Source organism: Elephantulus edwardii, unplaced genomic scaffold, assembly GCF_000299155.1.
Source record: "Elephantulus edwardii isolate Elephantulus edwardi_28Jun2011 unplaced genomic scaffold, EleEdw1.0 scaffold00072, whole genome shotgun sequence".
Taxonomy (NCBI): Eukaryota; Metazoa; Chordata; class Mammalia; order Macroscelidea; family Macroscelididae; genus Elephantulus; species Elephantulus edwardii.
The window spans coordinates 3,526,579-3,545,698 of record NW_006399822.1 but is presented as its reverse complement, the minus strand read 5'-3'; the positions used below and the strand labels follow the sequence as shown (position 1 = coordinate 3,545,698).

The 19,120-nt window shown below is 49.6% G+C and overlaps 1 protein-coding gene across 1 annotated transcript in view; it reads left to right on the top strand.

The window, feature by feature from the left end:
• CDH13 (cadherin 13) overlaps nucleotides 1-19,120 on the top strand; it is a 1,061,540-nt gene that overhangs the window by 998,730 nt on the left and 43,690 nt on the right. The window contains exons 9-10 of the mRNA XM_006888881.1: nucleotides 4,246-4,428; nucleotides 5,766-6,019. Of these exons, the coding sequence (XP_006888943.1) occupies nucleotides 4,246-4,428; nucleotides 5,766-6,019 (437 nt within the window). The remainder of the gene's footprint in view (nucleotides 1-4,245; nucleotides 4,429-5,765; nucleotides 6,020-19,120) is intronic.

Below are 19,120 nucleotides of genomic sequence, written 5' to 3'. Positions count from 1 at the left end.
AATCAATGACACTGTTCTGTAGTTTCCACACTCAGTTGGGTCACCCTTCTTTGGAATGGAACAAATATAGACCTCTTCCAGTCAGTTGGCCAAGTGGTTGTTCTCCAGATTTCTTGGCACAACTTGGTGAGCACATCCAGGGCAACACCTGTTATCTGAAATACTTCTCAAAATTAATAAATAGAAACCTTGGGTGAAGGGAAAGGCGATAGTAATGGATTGATATATTTACTTGCTGCCATCAAGTCAGGGCTGACTCTTTGCTGACCCTCCAGCACTTTCTGAAGCTGTAAATCACACAGGAGGAGACTGCCCATCTTTCTCCCTTGGAGCCACTGGGGGACCACCTTCAGGTCAGCAATGCTGCTTCCTAGAGGCTACCACCAGAGCTTGCTAAGGGTCTGATTAGACACGGGAATTAATTATTTACATCAATAAATTATAATTAATGTTATAAAAAAATTCCTCATGAATGAAAACCCAATATGATTTGGAAACTTCCACTCAAATAAAATACTTTAAGAAAGACCACACCAAAAAAAACCCAAAAAAAAAAACACAAAAAAACCCAGAACACCATAAGGAGAGATCCATCAACAAGGGCCCAGATTGTCTTCTACTGGGTCATAGTCATAGTTTTCCCGTCAAAGGCACACTCTCCCCTTTCTAAGAAAAAGCATCCACTGTGGTTGTATAAAACACAAGTCCTGCTTCCGTGGTTATAACATTTGCTGCAAACCCATCAATAAATGCACACCACCTTGTGAGAGAACTGGACGACTCACTTCCAGGTTTGGAGAAAGAGGCTGAAGAGCCTCCGTGCACCCAGGCCTCTCCCCCAGCACCCTGGGCCTCTCCCCCAGCAACCTTGACCTCTCCCCCAACACCCCAGGCCTCTCCCCCAGCCGATTCTGTAAAAAAGCCTTTGCATCTGGAGTTTTATATGCCAACGGTTTAACAGAGAAGTACTTTCTCCATTCTCCCCCTAATTAAAGGAAGTGATGTTGCAGGCGATACTCCCTTCTTCTCTAGGGGGTAGATGGATGCCCTGTTCTGAATTACAGAGAAGCATTGTTAGAAAGACGCAAAATGGTACGATTTCATGTTCATTTATTTAATTTCCCGTTCTTGAATTACATAACAGGTTAAAGCATTGAGTAGAATTAATAGGATGAGTATTTAATTAAGCAATAATGGGTTTCTAAATAGATGCTCAAAGAAAATGGCTTGATAGTTTATGCAGGAATCAGATAATGGCCTTACCAAAGACTACGATAATTGTATTGAATGTTTTCTATATTTAAAGATTTTTTTCTTTTTTCTGAATTCGCTCATGTGTAGATTTAAACATAACTCAAATCCTTGGTTACATCCTCTTTGTTTTCAAGGTGAATTCTACATGCCTTCTCATGGCCCAAGGAGACCTGGTAGAGTAACATGTTCTGTGTTGTACTAACCAAAAAAAGGTTGGCAGTTTGAACCCATCAGGCACTCCATGGGAGAATAGGTGAAGCCGTCTGCTTCCTGTAAGATTTACTGCCTCAGAAACCAGACAGAGTCGCTGAGAGTTAGAATCCACTTGCCAGGATTTCTGTGATTTTGTCAGGTTAGGGGAACAGAAGGGACGGGTCGGCCTTCTTGAAACCAGAAGCCTCCAGATGACATGGCTGTGAACTGTGCTGTGAGGTTGTAGGCACTTCCACCTCCACTCCACTCATCCTTTTGCCAGCCTCCATGCATTTTCTCAGGATCCTCCAGCCTTCCTTTTGTAGAAGGAAAACAGTTCATCGAGTTTGCTGAGGTGTGAGAGACAAATTGGTTTCCACTCCAAACCCCCACAAAGGCATCAAGATTAAGGTTCATGATTAATGATTTGCAAGTCAATTAATCAGCCTCTGCTTTTGAAACTTCATTTCTCAAATTGCTTCTCTTTGAACACTCGGGCTTTGTGACATCGCCGTACTGTCTCTCCAGATGCCGTTTCTTGCTGATTGAAATTCCAAGATATTCCTTCTTCCTGTCACTTTATTGGTATTACTTGTTTATAAAATATTTGCAAACGGATTACTATTCACCTGCACCGTGTCAGGGGTGAGGACTAAAACAATGCTTCATGGCCCCTGCTCGGGAGAATGTGGACGGAGTTCTCTCTCTGTAGGAGAGCTGATTTTTCATTTATCGATTCCTTTTCACCATACCTACCTGCAACCAGTACTTGAGTTATGTGACAATAAGAACACAGACACAAGTGGATTCATTCGCTGCTTTGGAAAACGGTTATTTTCTTGTTTTGAGGTCATGCCGGTCTCGGGGAAGGGGTTGGCAGGAAGCAGTTGGTTTTGTTTGCGAGCAGACTGTGGGTCTAGCAGAGACTCTGATGTGCAAGTCGGTGCTCCCGTCCCAGCCCTCTTCTGATGAGCTGTCACACACTCGGTCATGGGAGAGGGAAAGCTGCGAGAAGAAGCTGCCTCACATTCAGCAGATGCTCCTTCCTCACTTAGCAGTAGTTTGGGCTGGGAGTCCCTGACCGTCACAATCATCTGCTCCACACAGTGACTCAGGGTTCAAGCTCCTTCCCCTTGCAGCCCCACTCTAGGATCTTACGCTTGTTTGCAAAAGGAGCAAGGGGCCAGAGAGGAAGCAGTGCCCAGCGTCAGAGCCCACATGTCCCCTCAGCCACCTTCTGTAGGAGGAGGTCATTTCAGGTCACCGCTCACGAAGGCAGATGGTGGAACGGGAGCACCTCCCGGGCAGCCTCCTCCTCTGTTAGTGTGTGTTGTGAAACCAGACGATGTGTAGGAAGCTCCAGTGTCCAGCAAACGGTCACCAAGCCAACCCCACTACCACTGGGCCTACTCTGCCCTGGTAACCCCATGCGTGACCAAGCAGAACTGCTCTCCGTGGAGTTTTCATGACCCTTATCCCATGGAAGTCGATCTCCAGGCCATTTCTTCTGTAGCAGCCTTGTGACTGTGGGTCAATGCCCCAGTTTGCACCCCTCACTCTGTTAAAGAATTAGCCCAGGTGGGAGAGGCTGGAGGGGACCATGCCCAGGCTGCCATTGTTTCAGTGGCCCTTGGAGCTGACTTTAGGGGGAGTGGGGCTTGTTGTTGTTGTGTACCATCAAGTTAGAACTGACCTATAGCTGACCCTCCAGTGTGTTTTCAGAGGCAGTGTATCACACGGGAGATTTATCCATCCTTCTGCGGAGCAGCTGGTGGATTTGAACTGTGTGCCTTGCGGGTTGCAGCACGGCTTCTTACCACCACAGAACTCCCAAGAAGAATCGACTTCAGAATACACTGTGGGAACCCTTAGAGGGGCCGATTTTGGTCTACAGCATGTGAGAGTGGGGGACTTAGAAGGGCCGTTGCTGGAATTTCTCTGATAATCCCCATGTAGACTGAGGCTTGTTGAGGCTGAGAGCATAGGCTGAGGCCTCTGTTAGACACGAGGCCGAGGAAAGTGAGGAGGTGGAAGAGAAGATAAAAACAAGGACGATTTATGAGGAAAGGTGTGTCCCACAGGGTCCCTCCGCAGGAAGGAAGTAGACATTCCTGGGGAGGAAGGCAGTAATGGAGCCGGCGGTGTGCGCCGAGGGGAGGCGGCGTATACACATGGCTTCCTGGTGCGTCTGGGCACCTTGGGGCTGGAGCCTGGCCAGTGAGATGTGGTCGTGGAGAGTTCACAGTTCTGTGCGTGGTCCTTATCCTCTTCCACTGACTTTGATGTCACTCATGTGCCTGAAACACTTTGCTGCTTCTGGCCTTACCAGCGTGCCAGGACTTTGGCACTGTGCCAGCCCAAACACGAGCTTCGACCTCCTCTATCTCGTTAGAATGCACCCTAATGGTCTCTCCCCCCCAGTTTTGCCGTATTTGCCTAATTTGGATTCTAACAGCCTGGATGGATTCAAACCCCCAGCCTCTCCTTTAACAGCCAAGCTCACACCGTGTGCATCATCCAAGGACTAAGCAGAAAACCCACACCCGCCGCCGCCACGGTGATTCTGACTCCCAGCAGCTCTATAGGACCAGCCTGCGGCGTTCCCAGGCTGGGGTGTTGGCAGAAGCAGGTGGCTCCGTTTGTCTCCCAAGAAGAGGCTGGCAGATATGAACCACTGACCTTTCTCTTTGCAGTCCAGTTCTTACCATTGTACCCACAGGCTTCCTCCAGTGACCCAAGACTTGCATACTTTTTCTTTGTTTGTCCTAAGACTGATGGTTGTGTCTGCTTTGTTTGCAGTTCCAAGCCACAGTTGAGGAAGGTGCCGTGGGCGTGATTGTTAACCTGACAGTCGAGGACAAGGACGATCCTGCGACGGGTGCGTGGCGGGCAGCCTACACCATCATCAACGGAAACCCCGGGCAGAGCTTCGAAATCCACACCAACCCCCAGACCAACGAGGGCATGCTGTCCGTCATCAAGGTAAGGGGGCCTCCGTTCTTGTGGGAGCTCGTGGGTCATGGGGTGGGGAAGGTCCTGCGTGAGTCGGCCCTCTTCTCCTCCTGGGGGTTAAGAATGAAGAGCCCCCCTGTGTAAGGCTGTACTGTGCAGAACAAACCAGCAACCTGGGGAACATTCCTAGAACACTGAGTCTTAGGAGCAACTTCACGATGTCCAAACTCTAAGTGAGATTCTCTGTATGCCCAACAATCAACGGTCAGAAGGTGTGCACAACTGGGAGATGTGGGCGTGTTTCCAGGATCCATGCTCAAAATGTGATCCTTGTATTTCTTATTATTATTTAAAGTGTAGTTTGGATGAAAGTTTGCAAAGCAATTTTCCCCCCATAACTACAGTCCATAGATTTATTTGTTTGTTTGTTTCCTGGTATTAGTTGCAATCCGTTTAAGAAGCCGTCACTCGACCCTCTTCCTTCCTGGTTTCCCCGTTTTCATTCATCCTTCTTTCCTGCCTCCTCATCTTTGGTTTTGGACAGACGCTCCCCTCTTGGACTCCTAAGGGTGATTGCTCCTCACAGGTGTTACTGTCAGCTTCATAGATGTAGCTGTTGTTTGGCTGCAAGTTGATCCCCAATGGTGGGTTCAGTTCTGAGTTTGAAGAGCGTCTAGGTCCCATAGTCTCAAGGATCCCACCAGTCTCTAATATTTCTTAGCAAAGATGGTGTTCTCTTAGAAACAAGACGATTACACACCAAAGGCTTCTCTGAGAACCGTGAGTGTATTCTCAGCCAGCTCACAGTCACCGTCCTGGCTTCGGGGACGTGTGGAGCATGTGGTCATGGGCGGAGAGCACCCAGAGAGTGGTGGCTGGTGGGCGGCTGGTCGCTGCAGAGCTGGGGAAGCGCAGAGGCTCTGTACCCTACAAGCAGGAACTGCCTCACAGCCCACGCGCTCTGCATTGTTCTCTGTGCTCAAATGGGCACATTGAATGGAACACATTTTCCCCTGCTGATGAAACCGTGACAGTCTTCCTAGTGGTAGTTACGGCAGAAGGCTGAGCATAGCTGCCCTGCCTGTCCCCCCCCCCCCGTGTGCATGTGGCCCACGGCTCCATGCCTGTGTCCACACTGTGGAGTGATGATGGTGATAGCAACCCCCGTGGGACTTTAATCAGGACCTCATAGAACAATGGGGTACAGGCCCAGCTGCTGACACAGGGCCAGTGATCCCAACCTAGCCACCTCCAACATCCCCAATACTGGTGGAGTGTCCCCGGGACAACGTGGGGTCCCCTTTCATAACCTCAGAGGTCTGTGCATTTCACCTTCCGGCCCTGAGTGCCCTCTCTCTGTATTCCAGCCCCTGGACTATGAGATTTCTGCCTTCCACACTCTGCTCATCAAAGTGGAGAATGAGGACCCGCTGGTCCCCGACGTCTCCTATGGCCCCAGCTCCACGGCGACCGTCCACATCACTGTCCTGGACGTCAACGAGGGCCCCGTGTTCTACCCAGACCCCATGATGGTGACCAGGCGGGAGAACATCTCTGTGGGCAGCGTCCTGCTAACAGTCAATGCCACGGACCCTGACTCCCTACAGCATCAAACCATCAGGTGAGTGGCCGGAGGGGGAGAAGTGCTGCTTTTTCGAGGTACAAGAGCTGTGTGTCCTTAAATTTAACTGGCTAATGTGTGAGCTGGAGGGATGTGTCCTGGTGACTCGTCATGGCAGATGGCACCAGGGGACCGGGCTCGCTCACTGAGCACAGAGCCCACAATAGACCTGTGCATGTGGGTGTGACTTCAAGTGGAGTTCTCAGAGGGGGAGAGTAGCCCCCACTGTGGCCGCCGCCTCTCGGACCATGAACGATTGCATCTCAGCACTTTTAAGGAAGCTGTTGGCTTTGTGAGTTGTTACAGTGGGTGACAGTTATCAGAGTGAGATGCTGACCCGCCTGTGCCATCTGTGTGACCTCTGGGACGTGCAGGTCTTCCGTTGCGGCCACTGTGTGGTTGTTTCACTGTGTGGGTGTTTCTTTCTGGACCCTCTTCTCTGCTGACCACCTCTAGCCTTCAGTCCCCCCACCCCCATTCCCCTCCTGAGGAGTAAGCCTCACCTGATAGGGCTTCCAGGGCCCAATTTTCAAACAGAGGTGGCCATGCCTTTATTCCCCCTCTTTGGTCAGTCGGCTGAAAATCGAGCCACTGTGGGGGACCCTGCTGGTATATGACATGCCCATCCAGAATGATAACACACAAGCCCCCCAATGTGACAAGCTGACTGACAGGGTGGAGAGGTGTTTGCTAACCCCACTGACAGATCAGGTCAAGCAGTCCCAAGTCACCAACAGTCCTCTTCCCCCAATACTGTTAGATGGGACTTGTTACTGTGGGTGGGGGGTTGACCGCGTGGACCTTGCTGTACTGTGTACCGTAGAGTCGGAGCCGACCCTTAACTGACCCGCCAGCAGGTTTTCAGAGGCAATTAATCTCACGGGAGGAGACTGCCCATCCTTCTCTGGTGGAGCAGCTGGTGGCCTTGAACCACGTGCCTTCGAGACTGCAGTGCAGCTTCTTGCCTCTCGGCCACCAGAGGCTAAGTGAGACCTGCGTCACCTGCTCCACCCAACCTCCCGACACAGCTGTGAGGGTCCCATTCCTCACCCGGGGGGCTGGTCTTTCACACGGCCAGGCCTCAGCTCTGTAGCAGAGGAAGCAGAACTAGAACTGAGAGCCTTCGGCTTACCAAGCCTTTGCTCTCTGCTCGGTGTCGTCAGGGCAGGAGAACACAGGATGGGGTTTAGCCTGAAGGTGATTCAGAAACCAGACTTACTGCCATCAAGTTGGTTCCGCCCTGAGACCCTCCGTGGGTCTCAGGCCACAAACCACAGTGGACAGAGACCCTCACAGAGTCGCTCGTGGTTTCCAACCACCAGGAAAGCACAGCCTTAGTCTTCAAAAATCTCGTTTGGTTTCTTAAGCCTCGTCCGATTCTTAGAAATATTATCTTTTTTCATTAGATTATCATTGCCTATCCACAGAGCTTCTAATGAGTCCACACACTGGAGGCCGGGGCCTAGGGTGGTGGGGACGGGGTGGGGGGCTCGGGATGAAATTGAGGCCACGTGCAGATTGCGGGTTCGAATGCCGCCTGTCTCCTCTGAAGCCCGCTCATCCTTCTCTTGTATGTCTCAGGACATACAAGCAGCCAGCACTGGGTACACTCGGCGTACACACAGTCAGTCAGACAGACAGACAGACAGACAATCAGTTCCACGATTCAAAGCCAGGGGGCAGCCCTGGTGGCATCTGTGTCACCAGGGAGCAAACTGGCTGAGTGAAGAGACCTCCTGTCCCATCACAATGGGGGTTATTGTTAGAACAGAACTTTCCCGACGGCTAGGTGCCTCTGACTCATGTAAAATTGTGAGATCCTGTGAAATCCATTAATGACTGGATGTAGAACAGCTCTCTTTTGCTCCTCCTCAACCCTTTTTATTTTCTCATGTGGAATCTGGCTAAGGAAACTTGCAATTTATTCGTTAAAGAGCAGGCCTTCCCTGAGTGCTCCAGTGCGGAACTTACAGGATATGGGGCTTCACAAATCTAGGCGTCTTTGGGGATGAATTGCTGTCATTTGTGCTTGGAAGAGAGAATTCCTTGAGGAAGATGAAATGGACAGATGAGTGGACATCGCTGGACCTGCATCCATGGCACCGTGACGCTGAGAGGCTAACAGCGTGGAGCAGGGTGGGTGGAGGTGTGGGGGACACTGGGCTGGAAGTTCCCTGCGGGATAACCAGTGAGGATGGGTCAGCCTGCATTCTGTGCTAAGACCAGCTGGGGCTGATGCAAATGGTATCACTGTGTGGCATAAACACTTCAAGGCTGGTGGTTCGAGTCCACTCAGAAGTGCCTTGAAGAGGTCTGATGGGGTGACCGCCTTTGAAAGTGCCATGGAGCACAGTTCCTCTAGGATATACAGGGTGACCATAGCTCAGAGTCTCTGGGTTTGTCTGCTGCAGAGATAGGAGGTGTCTGCAGAAGGACTATCAGGGTGGTTTATGGGGTGAAAATCCTCAGCAGATGCAGGCTGGGAGGGGGCATGGTTGGGGACACTGCAAAGCACCCTGGGATGAGACTTGGCTGGCTGGCCCTTCAGGTCTCGTAGGGAGAATCTCCTGGGTCCAGTCTTCCATTCTCAGACCTCTCAGGTTCAGGTTCAGGGCAGAGGTGAGATTGTTCCTCTGAGCTGGAGTCTGAAACACGACCATGACCAGGTGCACTGGCTGAGAGGTAGGAGGGTGATGAGTCCAGCCCTGGCTGTCCTTCACTGGAGCTGCTGGTTCCAATGGAAAGTATCACCTACATTATGTCTTTGGGGTGGCGGGTAGGAGCCATCAAGTAGACTGCGACTCCCAGTGACCGTCTGAACAACAGAGCTGAACGTACGCTCCTGCACCTCCTCACCGTCCGACACGCCTGAACCTGCCGGTGCCGTCGCTGTGTCGATCTCTCTTGTCTTGAGGGTCCCTCTCTCTCTGGCCCTCCACCTTGCCCAGCGTTATGCCTTTTCCTGAAGGCTGATCCCTCCTAACGCAGGTTTCACCACCTTTCTCTCCAAAGAGCACCCTGGTTGCACCTTTCCCAAGACAGTATTTGTTCTTTTGATGGTCCATGAGATCTTCAAGACTCCTCCAACACCAACTCAAAAGCATCGATCCTTCATCTGTCATTTTTATTCATTGTACAAGTTTCAGATGCATAGAAAGCAATGGAGTAGATCATAGCTTGAGTCGGGCACTCCTTAGTCTTTAAATGGACATCCTTGCTCTTTAGCACTTTGCAGTGGTTCTTAACAGCAGATTTTCCCAATGCAATATGTCTTGTGATTTCTTTACTGCTGGTACTTTGGGTGTTGACGTGGATACACCTAAAATGAAATCATTGACAACTCTGGTCTTTTCTCTATGATGTTGCCTTTTGGTTCAATGGTGAGGATTTTTGTTTTGTTGTTATTGAGATGTAATCCATATTGAAGGCTGTAATATTTGATCTTCTGCAGCAAGTGCTTCAAATCCTCTTTACTTTCAGCAAGCAAAGTTGTATGGGCTGCAGAACACAAGTTGTTGGTAAATCTCCCTCCTTAGCTCTCTTTCTCCCTTGTTCTCATTCTCTCTCTCTCCCCCCCCTCCCTTTCTCTCCCTCTCTCTCTCTCTCACACACACACTAACAAACTATGTCACTAGGGCTCCTCTAATAGCGTACCTGAGGCTCACCTCACTGCTGTCAAGTCTGCTCCATAGCGACTCCCCCTGCCCCATATTTTCAAGGCTGTAAATTATAATGGGACGAGATGCCCATCTTCCCGCCAGGGAGCACCTGCTGGATTCGAAGCACTGGAGGTGGACCTTGTTGGTTAGGAGGGCAGGTTCCCTGTGGACTCGGCCACCAGTACTACCTAACAGACTCCTTCCCTTGTCCTGGTACTGAATAGCCCTCCCCTCCCCACCTCCTCTCTTTCCTACCCCTCCTCCTGTCTGCAGGTTCTGAGCACAGCCAAGGCCAATATCAGCTCATGGCTGAGCTGTTGTCTCCAGGAATCCTGGGGAGGGGAAGGCTCAGGAACCTGGAAGTGGGGAACACTTTTCTAACCATCCACGCCGACCTTCCCAGAATTCCCCGGCAGATGCAGTGACCTTCGGGCTGGGTTGTTATTGTAGATGATGTTGTTGTTTTAATGATTCCTCAGAGAGAGGGCTGTAGAAGAGAGGAAGGACACTCATTTTGTCTGAAGGTGAGAGCCGAGTTTAGCTGATTCAAACAAAGACAATGATGCCGTGTGGTCCCCAGCAGTCTGGGTCCCATGTTGGGCTCCGTGGTCCTGCTGTCCTCGTGGGGCGTGCCGTGTGTCCCCCTCTCTGCAGTCCGAACTGTCTCCCACCCCACCCCACCCACCGACTTCCCCCTCTCTGTCCTCTCTCCTCTGTCTGGTGCTCTCTCCCTCCACCCCACCCCCCGCCCCGTAGCCATTGATTCGTTCATTCCTCCTCTTCCTCTCCCTCCCACCACGCTCCCATTCCCCTCCCACCATCGATTCATGGCGCTCTTTCTGTGTGTGTATCTGAGATTCTCCATGACCTGTTCCAAAAATTCCCTCCCCTTTCGACACAGAGGAGCATGGTGGGAGGGGCTGCACTTGACCAGAAGCCACATCCTGGACCCCATCGCTGACACGTTTTGACCGCTCCTCTAATGGGGCAGGGCCCCCCTTGTTCTAAGTGGGAAACCATCCTGTCCCCAATGTCCATGACACTTTGTACTTCTCTTCCCATTGACCTTGACCATCATGTCTACCATGAAATAACACATCTCAGGCCGAACTCCCCCACTGCTGGCCACGCTATGCCTTCACCATCTCACCAAAGTGATGATGGTCAGCGAGAGATGCCATGATCCCAGCTTCTCACACCCAGGACAGGTGACCAGCATGAGCCCGGACACTCTCCCTAAAGGCCTGACCATCTGCCTCTGAGTCCAGTCCAACTCCTAGTGACCACCGTGCAGGACGGAGTCACACTGCCCCGTAGGGTTTCCAGCCTACACAAGCCGGCCGCCTCATCTTTTTCCTGCCGAGCAGCTGGTGGATTCGAACCACTGATCTCTTGGTTAGTAACCCAATGCTTCACATACTGTCCAGCGCTCCTTCCATGAACCCTCGGGGCAGTTCTGCCCTGCTGAGTGGTCCACATCTGCCAGCATCACTCCACACACACAAGAAGGAGGGAGTGAGCAGACGTACGGCACAGCTGTTGCTTTTACCAGCTGAATAGCATTCTGTCACTCTCACGGAGGCCTGCTCAGTTCACTTATTTTCTCATTCGTGAATGTTTAGGTTGTTTCCAATTGTTTGCAGTTCTTGATATTCCGTCATCAAGCATGCGGCTAGCTAAACTGTCTCATGCATCATTAATTTTTCTGTAACCACAGAGGTGCATGTGAGCAGAAGTATTTCTATTAGGCTCTGCATCCGATGCAGCTTTCTCTTTCGGTAATTATATTTCATCAAGTCCATGGCCGCAGCCACTGTGCATTTTGGGTGTCTTCTAAACTCGGGGGCTCCTCTCCCAGTGCTGTTTGGGACAGTGCTCATTCACAGGGTTTCAGAGCCTTGTCATTCCGGTACTGGATGGTCAGTCTTATGTCATTGTCTCGGTCTGGAAACCTTTAGCCTGTCCACCATGGGGGGCCCTGCAGGTAATACCAATGTCCTGGCTTCTAGCTTCACAGCAACACGCAAGCTACCACAGTGTGGCCAAGGGACAGAGGGTCTGTGAAAGAGAGGAAGGTCCCAAGGAGATGAGATGGATTGACAGGGTGACTGCAGCAGTGGGCTTGAACACGCGGATAGCATAGAGCAGGCTTCTGATCTGATGGTCATAGGGTTGTTATGAGTCAGAATCTACTTAACAACAACAGTTTTCAATAGCAGGTTGCCCGGTCTTTCTTCCTAGTCTTAATCCCTTAAACTCTGTCAACACCTGTCCAGAACCTGTGACCCTGGTGGGATCTGAAATGCTTCAAGCAAAATGCATCAAGTGAGTTGCCTCAACATCAACGCACTGCCAGCTGGTAGAGTGTAAATATCGGCATGTCCTAAAACAAAGCCCCTTCTTAGCTTTCCTTTCAGTGAACAAAGACACCAGGACTTACTTCAGCTTCTAGGCTGGAAACTGTCCTCCAGGTACAGAAGACGGGGACCCAGCGTCTCTAGCGAGTAGACTCACACAGCACAGCTTTCTGGCTTATCATCACCAGAAAGAGCAGTTCTGCTGTCATTATGCTACAAGGGGAATGACAGTGTTTGTTAAATGCTCTCCACGAGGGAAATGAGAACGGTGGGTGAGGCCCTGCGGCAGGCTGGAGGACTCGGTAACTTCGGAGAACAACCAGCAGCTAAGCCGTCCTGAGGGGTTCAGTGAACTCGTTCCACTCTCTTGCCAATCGTGGCTTTTCTCTTGCAACAACTCACAAGCAATTCCTCTTCGGAACATTTTTCAGATAGAAGGCATCCTGCCCGGGCTCTGGAGTAAACAATTCTGCAGCCTCAGCCACCACGTTGACTATCTGAGAGATGTGCTCGGGAAAAATGACCTCGCACTGTTCAGCATGTCTTTAGAAAGGGCCATTTATCCCAGGAGCAGATGTATGTGCCGAGCACTCTATCTCAGAGGATTAAATCTGGCTGAATGTAACAGGAAAATTCAAAATGATGGTGGCTTAAAGAAGTTTTTATTTTATTGAAAGTTGTTATTGTTTTCCTGCCCTTAAAATATGTCTAGAGCAGGCAGACGTGCCCAGGACTAGTATGGAAGTTCTGCAAAAGTGACATCTATAAACCAGTATAAAATAAAATTTAAAAAAACAACAAACAGATCGGAACTCAGAATCCTCCCTGTTCTCCAACCTAGAGTGGCACTCTCTTCCTCATGGTCCATAAGGGTTGCTAGTGCTCTACCCTTCGTATCTGCATCCCAGAGAGGAGGGAGCGTGACTATCAGAAGGATGTGTCTCCTTTCTTCATGACACATGACAGAACTGAACGCTGTCTCCTGGTTCTGGAGACGTTCTACCTTCCTTTTCTTGTTGGTCTCAACTCTAACAAGATGGGAGCTGACCAGATTTTAAGACCCCAGGCACCACACACCAACATGGGATGGAGAGTGTTGCCTTTGTGGACTGTGTTAGACCAGTAGAACTGATGTCCCCTTAGACTAGGCTCCTGAGCTCCCAGGCTCAAAGACTCGTTCCTTCAAGGTGTTTCTTTCATGCTAGGAACTTCGCATAACTTTGCCCCCGTAGGGTCCTGCACTCACAGGTGTACTTGCAGCACGGGGAAATGTTGTTGTTGTTTGCCGTCAAGTTGACTACGGCTCATCGTGACCCCGTGAACAACAGCTGAGCCCTGCCCTCTCTGTGCCACCCTCACAATCTCTGACATGCTTGCATCCATTGTGACAGCCACTGCATCAGTTTGTCTTGAGGATCCTCCTGTCTTTCTGAGACTCTCCACATTTCCCGGCATCATGTCTGTTTCCGCAGACTGACCTCTCCTGACAACATGCTCAGAGGATGTGAGATGAAATCCCCACCTTTGCCTGTTAGGGGCACACGGCAGCTCATAGTTCAGGACTATAGATCTGTTCAGACTCATAGATCTGTTGACTCTGTCGGCCTATTGGCAGTCCATGGGATAGTCAGTTCTCTTCTTCAACACCACAGTCCAAAGGCATCCACTCTTCAGCCACTTTTCTTTCTTGTCCAACATGTAAATGCACATGTAACCCTGTCAAACCTGCATATATCCGTAGGCGTGACTCCATCTGCCTTCCCACTCCTGTTCAGCTTTTTCGTGGGTTATACATGATGTAAAGTGAAGCCACAAGTGGAGAAAACTTTGAGGGCCTCAGGCTTGTGCCTGGGTTAGGGAGTAGAGCTGAGCCCAGGCTCACACAGTCCCATAGTCACTCCTATATGTGAGCCTCTCGTTGTAGCTACAATCTCAGTCCATCTCACTGAGGGTCTTCCTCTCTATCACGACGGCCTTCTCCAGGGACAGGTCCCTCCTGGACACGTGTCCAAAGTATGAGAGACACGTCTCACTACCCTCGCTTCTGAGAAGTGCTCTGGCTACACTTTCACCAAGACAGATGTCTGTTCTGCAGGCAGTCCAAAGCACAGTCAGGATTCTTCACCAACACACGTTCAAAGGTCCCAACTCTTCTCTCTCCCTGGCCCTTGTCCAGCTTTCACCTGAACACGAGGTAGTTGACAATATGTGTAAAGCGGCTTGATGGCAGCCAGGTTAGGTGTACCTGCGTGCAGGCGTTGATGTGCATGAGCAGACGTAAGTTGATAGTATTATTCAAAAATTGGCCAACTCCACCAAGCCCAAAACATTGCACATGGCCTTGTTTGATGCCAGTCCTAGGAGGGGTGACCCTGATATGCGCCCAGAAGTCTGGATAGGTCACAGAGTTCTCTCAGAACCTCCCAGGGTCAGGGAAGTAACATTTATTAGTAGGGACAGAAAGGTAAGGGGAAAGGAGTAAAAATTAATAAAGAATTAAATTGAGTGGAGGGAAAGGCTACAGTGAATAAGGGGTTGATTAGATATTCTAATAAATTAACCACATTAATCAATGATAATTCATGTTATAAAACCAAAAGTCTGTGAATAATTGTGTGAAAAATCAGTATGATTTGTAAACTTTCACTCAAATTAAAAAAAAAAAGGAGGGGGGAGGGAGAAAAACCCTTTCTGTCTGTCATCTCTTCTACTAACGCCCTGATGCAGACTGAGCCACAGAGCCTCAGAACATCCAAATCCGACCCCATTGGGATCCTCAGAGCTTTGACAGTGGCCACCTCCTCGGTCCTGATTGCCTCGGGACCAGGGTGTGTGGAAGCACTTCCCTCCTCCGAACAGAAGTGCGTCCAGATCCACAGTGAAGGTAATTCATCGACTGCACTCGTGGCCAGAGCCAGACGAGAAGATTCCAGTTCCGCCCGCACTGTGTGCAAGCGCCCAGCTTCAGTCTCTTCTCTTCTTCTGATGATTTATGGAGCTCTTTGCTTGCATTTCTTGTTTAATCTAATAGTGAGGCTTTTTCTGAGGAAATCATGGGAAATTGAGTTGGATTACCTGCCGGCTGTGGGACATCTCATCTTGTGCCTTCTGAGACCTTTCAGAAATACACTTGAGCATTCGTGTTGATTTTTGTCCACACTGCCCCGATGTGGGCAGCGGCTGAGCATTTACAGAGAGGAACAGGGAAGCTGTCAAACCCCATGATCAAGACTCAGTAGTTTTGAGCGTAGATTTAAGAGTTTAATTTGCAGTGACTCTTTCCCTTTAAATTTTAATCAAAAGTTAAAGGCCAAATTCCTACCTAGGGAAATTAAAGAAAAGCGCCATCTACGAAAATAGAATATTAGCAGTTGATCTTAATTAAATGTGGTTACTGGGCTCAATAACGGAGTTTGGGGAGAGGTCATTGCTTTTTGTTATGTTTTGTTCTGTTTTTGTAATAAGTGGAGATGTTTCCTTCCTACATCGAGAGGCACAGGTCCGGGAAGGTGAGGGAACTGTTGCTTGTGAGGCCTTTGTAATACTTGTTAGTTACAATGACATTCTTCGATGTGAATCTGGTGGTGGCCATACTTTTTTCCTCCAGCTGTGCCACAGAAGTTTTCATTATTTATGTAAATCTGTTAACACGTTGCCGCACACTTTTTAATTGAGAAACACATATTTTTTTTGCCATCATTTGCGGCATCGTGTTAACACAACTTAGTGACCATGCATCTGCAGATGAGGGAGCTGGAGACCAGGCCCCCAGCGGTGTTTGGGGCTGGACTGTCACAGGAGACGGCCTGTCCTCCTCCCGTGGAGCTGCCGGTGATTGAGACCCCCAGACAGGCCGCCTCCAGGCGGGCAGCACACACCCCAGTCCACACCCCAGGACTCCCTATCCTGTGGGGTGGGTTTGCTCCGTCATTTAGGATCTCCATGGATTGCAGGGAAAGCTTGGTCGTTCAGTGTGTGAGGGCTTGACGGCTAAACACAAAGTCAGTGGTTCAAACCCACTGGCTTCTCCACGTTGCCAAGATGCAGCGGTCAGCTTTTGTGCAGGTCACACGCGAGATGCCAGGGGCAGTTCCGCTCTGTCCTGCAGAGTCACTTTGAGTTGAAATCTATTGAATGAGAACGTTTTCCGACAGAGTGTGACATGGTGTGTGTTTGTGAGCGTGCGCGTGCGCTGGGGGACATGGGGGCTCTCTGCCAAGCACAGTGTTTTTGGCACCTGGATCACGTGTGAACAAGATGAGTGGGGCCTTGCTGTTGGTTGCTGGCATCTGGGGTGAGGATGCGGTGCTAGGTGTCCTGGGAAATAGTGAGCCGAAAGTAGTCTGAAGGACTGACGCGCCTCCTGGTCACGTGAGCTGGGCCAAGTGTCCCTCTGTTTTTCCTCATCTGCCCACTTCTAGAATGTAACCCCCCTGTCATCTTTGTCATTTCCAATCGTGTTACTGCCTTTTGGTGTGCAATACCTCCTCATTGTAGAGGCAAAAAAATTTCACAAACTCACAACAGAAAAACAAAGCAAATTAAAAATCACCTTTAATCCCACCACCTGGATAAATCCGTGGTTCCTTTCAGTCATGAGTCCCACCAGCAAGAGACAGCGCGCCCCTACGGCGGGCTCTGTGTAATTAAGCGACTTCCCAGGGAGCTGAGCTGTGTTGGCTTTTTTCCTTAAGAGCCACTAATTTTTTATTAACAAGGGGGAATGTAGCATTTAAGAGGAAATCTAATTACACCCTCTCCCCCTTTGTGACAAGATGACATTATTCCCCACCAAGTGGGAAGCCCCGCCTGGGAGAATGGATGGCTCCGAGCTGCAGAATTAGAGGAGACATTTGTCATGTCACTGAGAGGACAGCCACGTGAGCCCCCGCTGTGGGTATGTCGGCTGCAGGTCACGGGCCTGGATGGAGGTGGGACTGGGCAATAACTCATTCTGCCCTGACTCAGTGCTGCGAGGCTGCAGTGACCTGGCAGAAGAAAGCTCTGGGCCTGAGAAGGATGGGACGACCTGGACACAGAACGCTGGAGACCTGGCCGAAGCGGCCGCGTGACCAGTGCAGTCCTCTGCCTCCATCCTTCAAGGCAGAAGGAGCTCAGTGCTTCCCAAACTGGAGGTCTGGCTCCATCCAGCAGTGCCTCAGAAGGAAGGTCTGGTTGTCCATAAAACAGCCATCACAAACCCTGTGGTCAAGAAATAAAACAGTGCATGCACACCCATGTTTATTGTGACTTTGTTCACAATAGCAAAGAGTTGAAAACAACCCAAGTGCCCATCAACAAATGAATGGATAGAGAAGCTGTGGGATATTCACACAATGGAATACTATACTGCATTGAAAAATGAGGAACTCATGCAATATTATTCAAAATGGGTGACCCTGTAGGACATTATGCTGAGTAAAATATCTCAGTCATAAAAAGACAAATATGGCATAATGCCACTGTTATAAAACAGAACTGACATGGGGGCTAGGGGGATACTAAGAAAAGAGGGGATAAATAATCTACACAGCATTAAAACAAGACAAGGAAGAGAACTATATAAAAAGAATATATTATAGGTATTAGTGGCATGACAAGAGTCCAGCATAAAAGCTGCATAGTAAAGTGGTCTGGGGTGGAGGTGTAGGGGTCTTTATAACAATGAAAGAACTTCTTTCCCAAGGAAGAAAGCAATTTGAGAGGGAGGGAGGAAGGGCAGGGAGGAAAATGTGCAACTTTGAATGATTAGAAACCTAAGTTCTTTATAAACTTTCATTAAAATCTCAATAAAAAGGGGGGGGGAACCCAGTGTATTGCAATGAGTAGTTCTGTTACCAGACCGCTCTAATATGCTAAAGAAAAGATATCACTTTAAAGAGATTGCCCATGTGCATGTGAAAAATGGAAAACAAGATAGAAGAATTGATGTCTATGAGCGGTGATGCTGGAAAAGGTCCCTGAACATACCATGGACTGCCAAGAGAACATACAGATCTGTCTTGGAAGAAATGAAAACAGGGGGCTTGCTCCTCAGAAGTAAGGGCAGTGAGACTTCATCTCACATATTTTAGGCATGTTGTCAGAAGGATGTCATTCTCGGGGTTCTTCATGAGATGGACTGACGCAGCGACAACAGCAGGGCGAGCCCCACACAGTCGTTGGGACTCTGCAGGATCAGGTCGTTCACTCTTGCTGAGAGTGTGAACCAGTCCAAACACCCAACGACAGCTCTTGCTTCCAGGGACATGTCCATTCAACCACACAAAGCAGACCTGGACCGCTATCCAGATCCCGCTGCACTCAGTGCTCTTTTGACAAGGAGAAATGAGGCAGGCTTGTCCTTTTGTAAGTTCTATAAAGACATTTCTCAGTTTGTAGAAAAAATGACAAGGGCCTTTCACCCAGATTTCACATCCAACATGGTCCTCACCTCAGAGGTGCTCAGAATTGTTCACAGGCACTGCCGTGATGTGTTTCCCCTTTTGACCTGAAGCTACAGTTTCCATTTCCATTTCAAGGAATAAAACCACCTCCAGACAAGGTTAGGGATATATAGGGGTTTCAGACTTTTTCTTTCAGGTGGGGTTTTTCAATCCAGTGCTGTTAGATCGTTAAGATGACGGTAAATAAAAAAAGAACAAGAATCCTAAACATTGGCTGTTTCTGGACGCCTCAGGAACAGCAGGTGATAGTAGGGATAGACCCACTGTCAGCTGAGGGCATTTCATTCTCTTCTGCCTCCTTCATCTGAACTTCAACTTCATATTGTAGCACACTGGGCCTCCCTGGGTGGAACGGATGGTTGAGTAGCCAGTTGCTAATCAATAGCTTGTTAGTTCAAACTCACCTAAAGGTATCTCAGAAGGCACCTGGAGGTCATCTTCCAAGAGGTCAGAACCTTGGAAACCCTAATGGGCCCAGAGAGCATTAACACTGGACAGACACCTAGTGACAGCCCACTGCACTATTTCCAGAACACAACCCAGCCTTCCTTACCCACTGCATTCTTCTGGAGTAGATTCCAACTCATGGTGGCCAAACTCATGATGCCCCAACTCATGGTGAATAATGACCCAACTCAT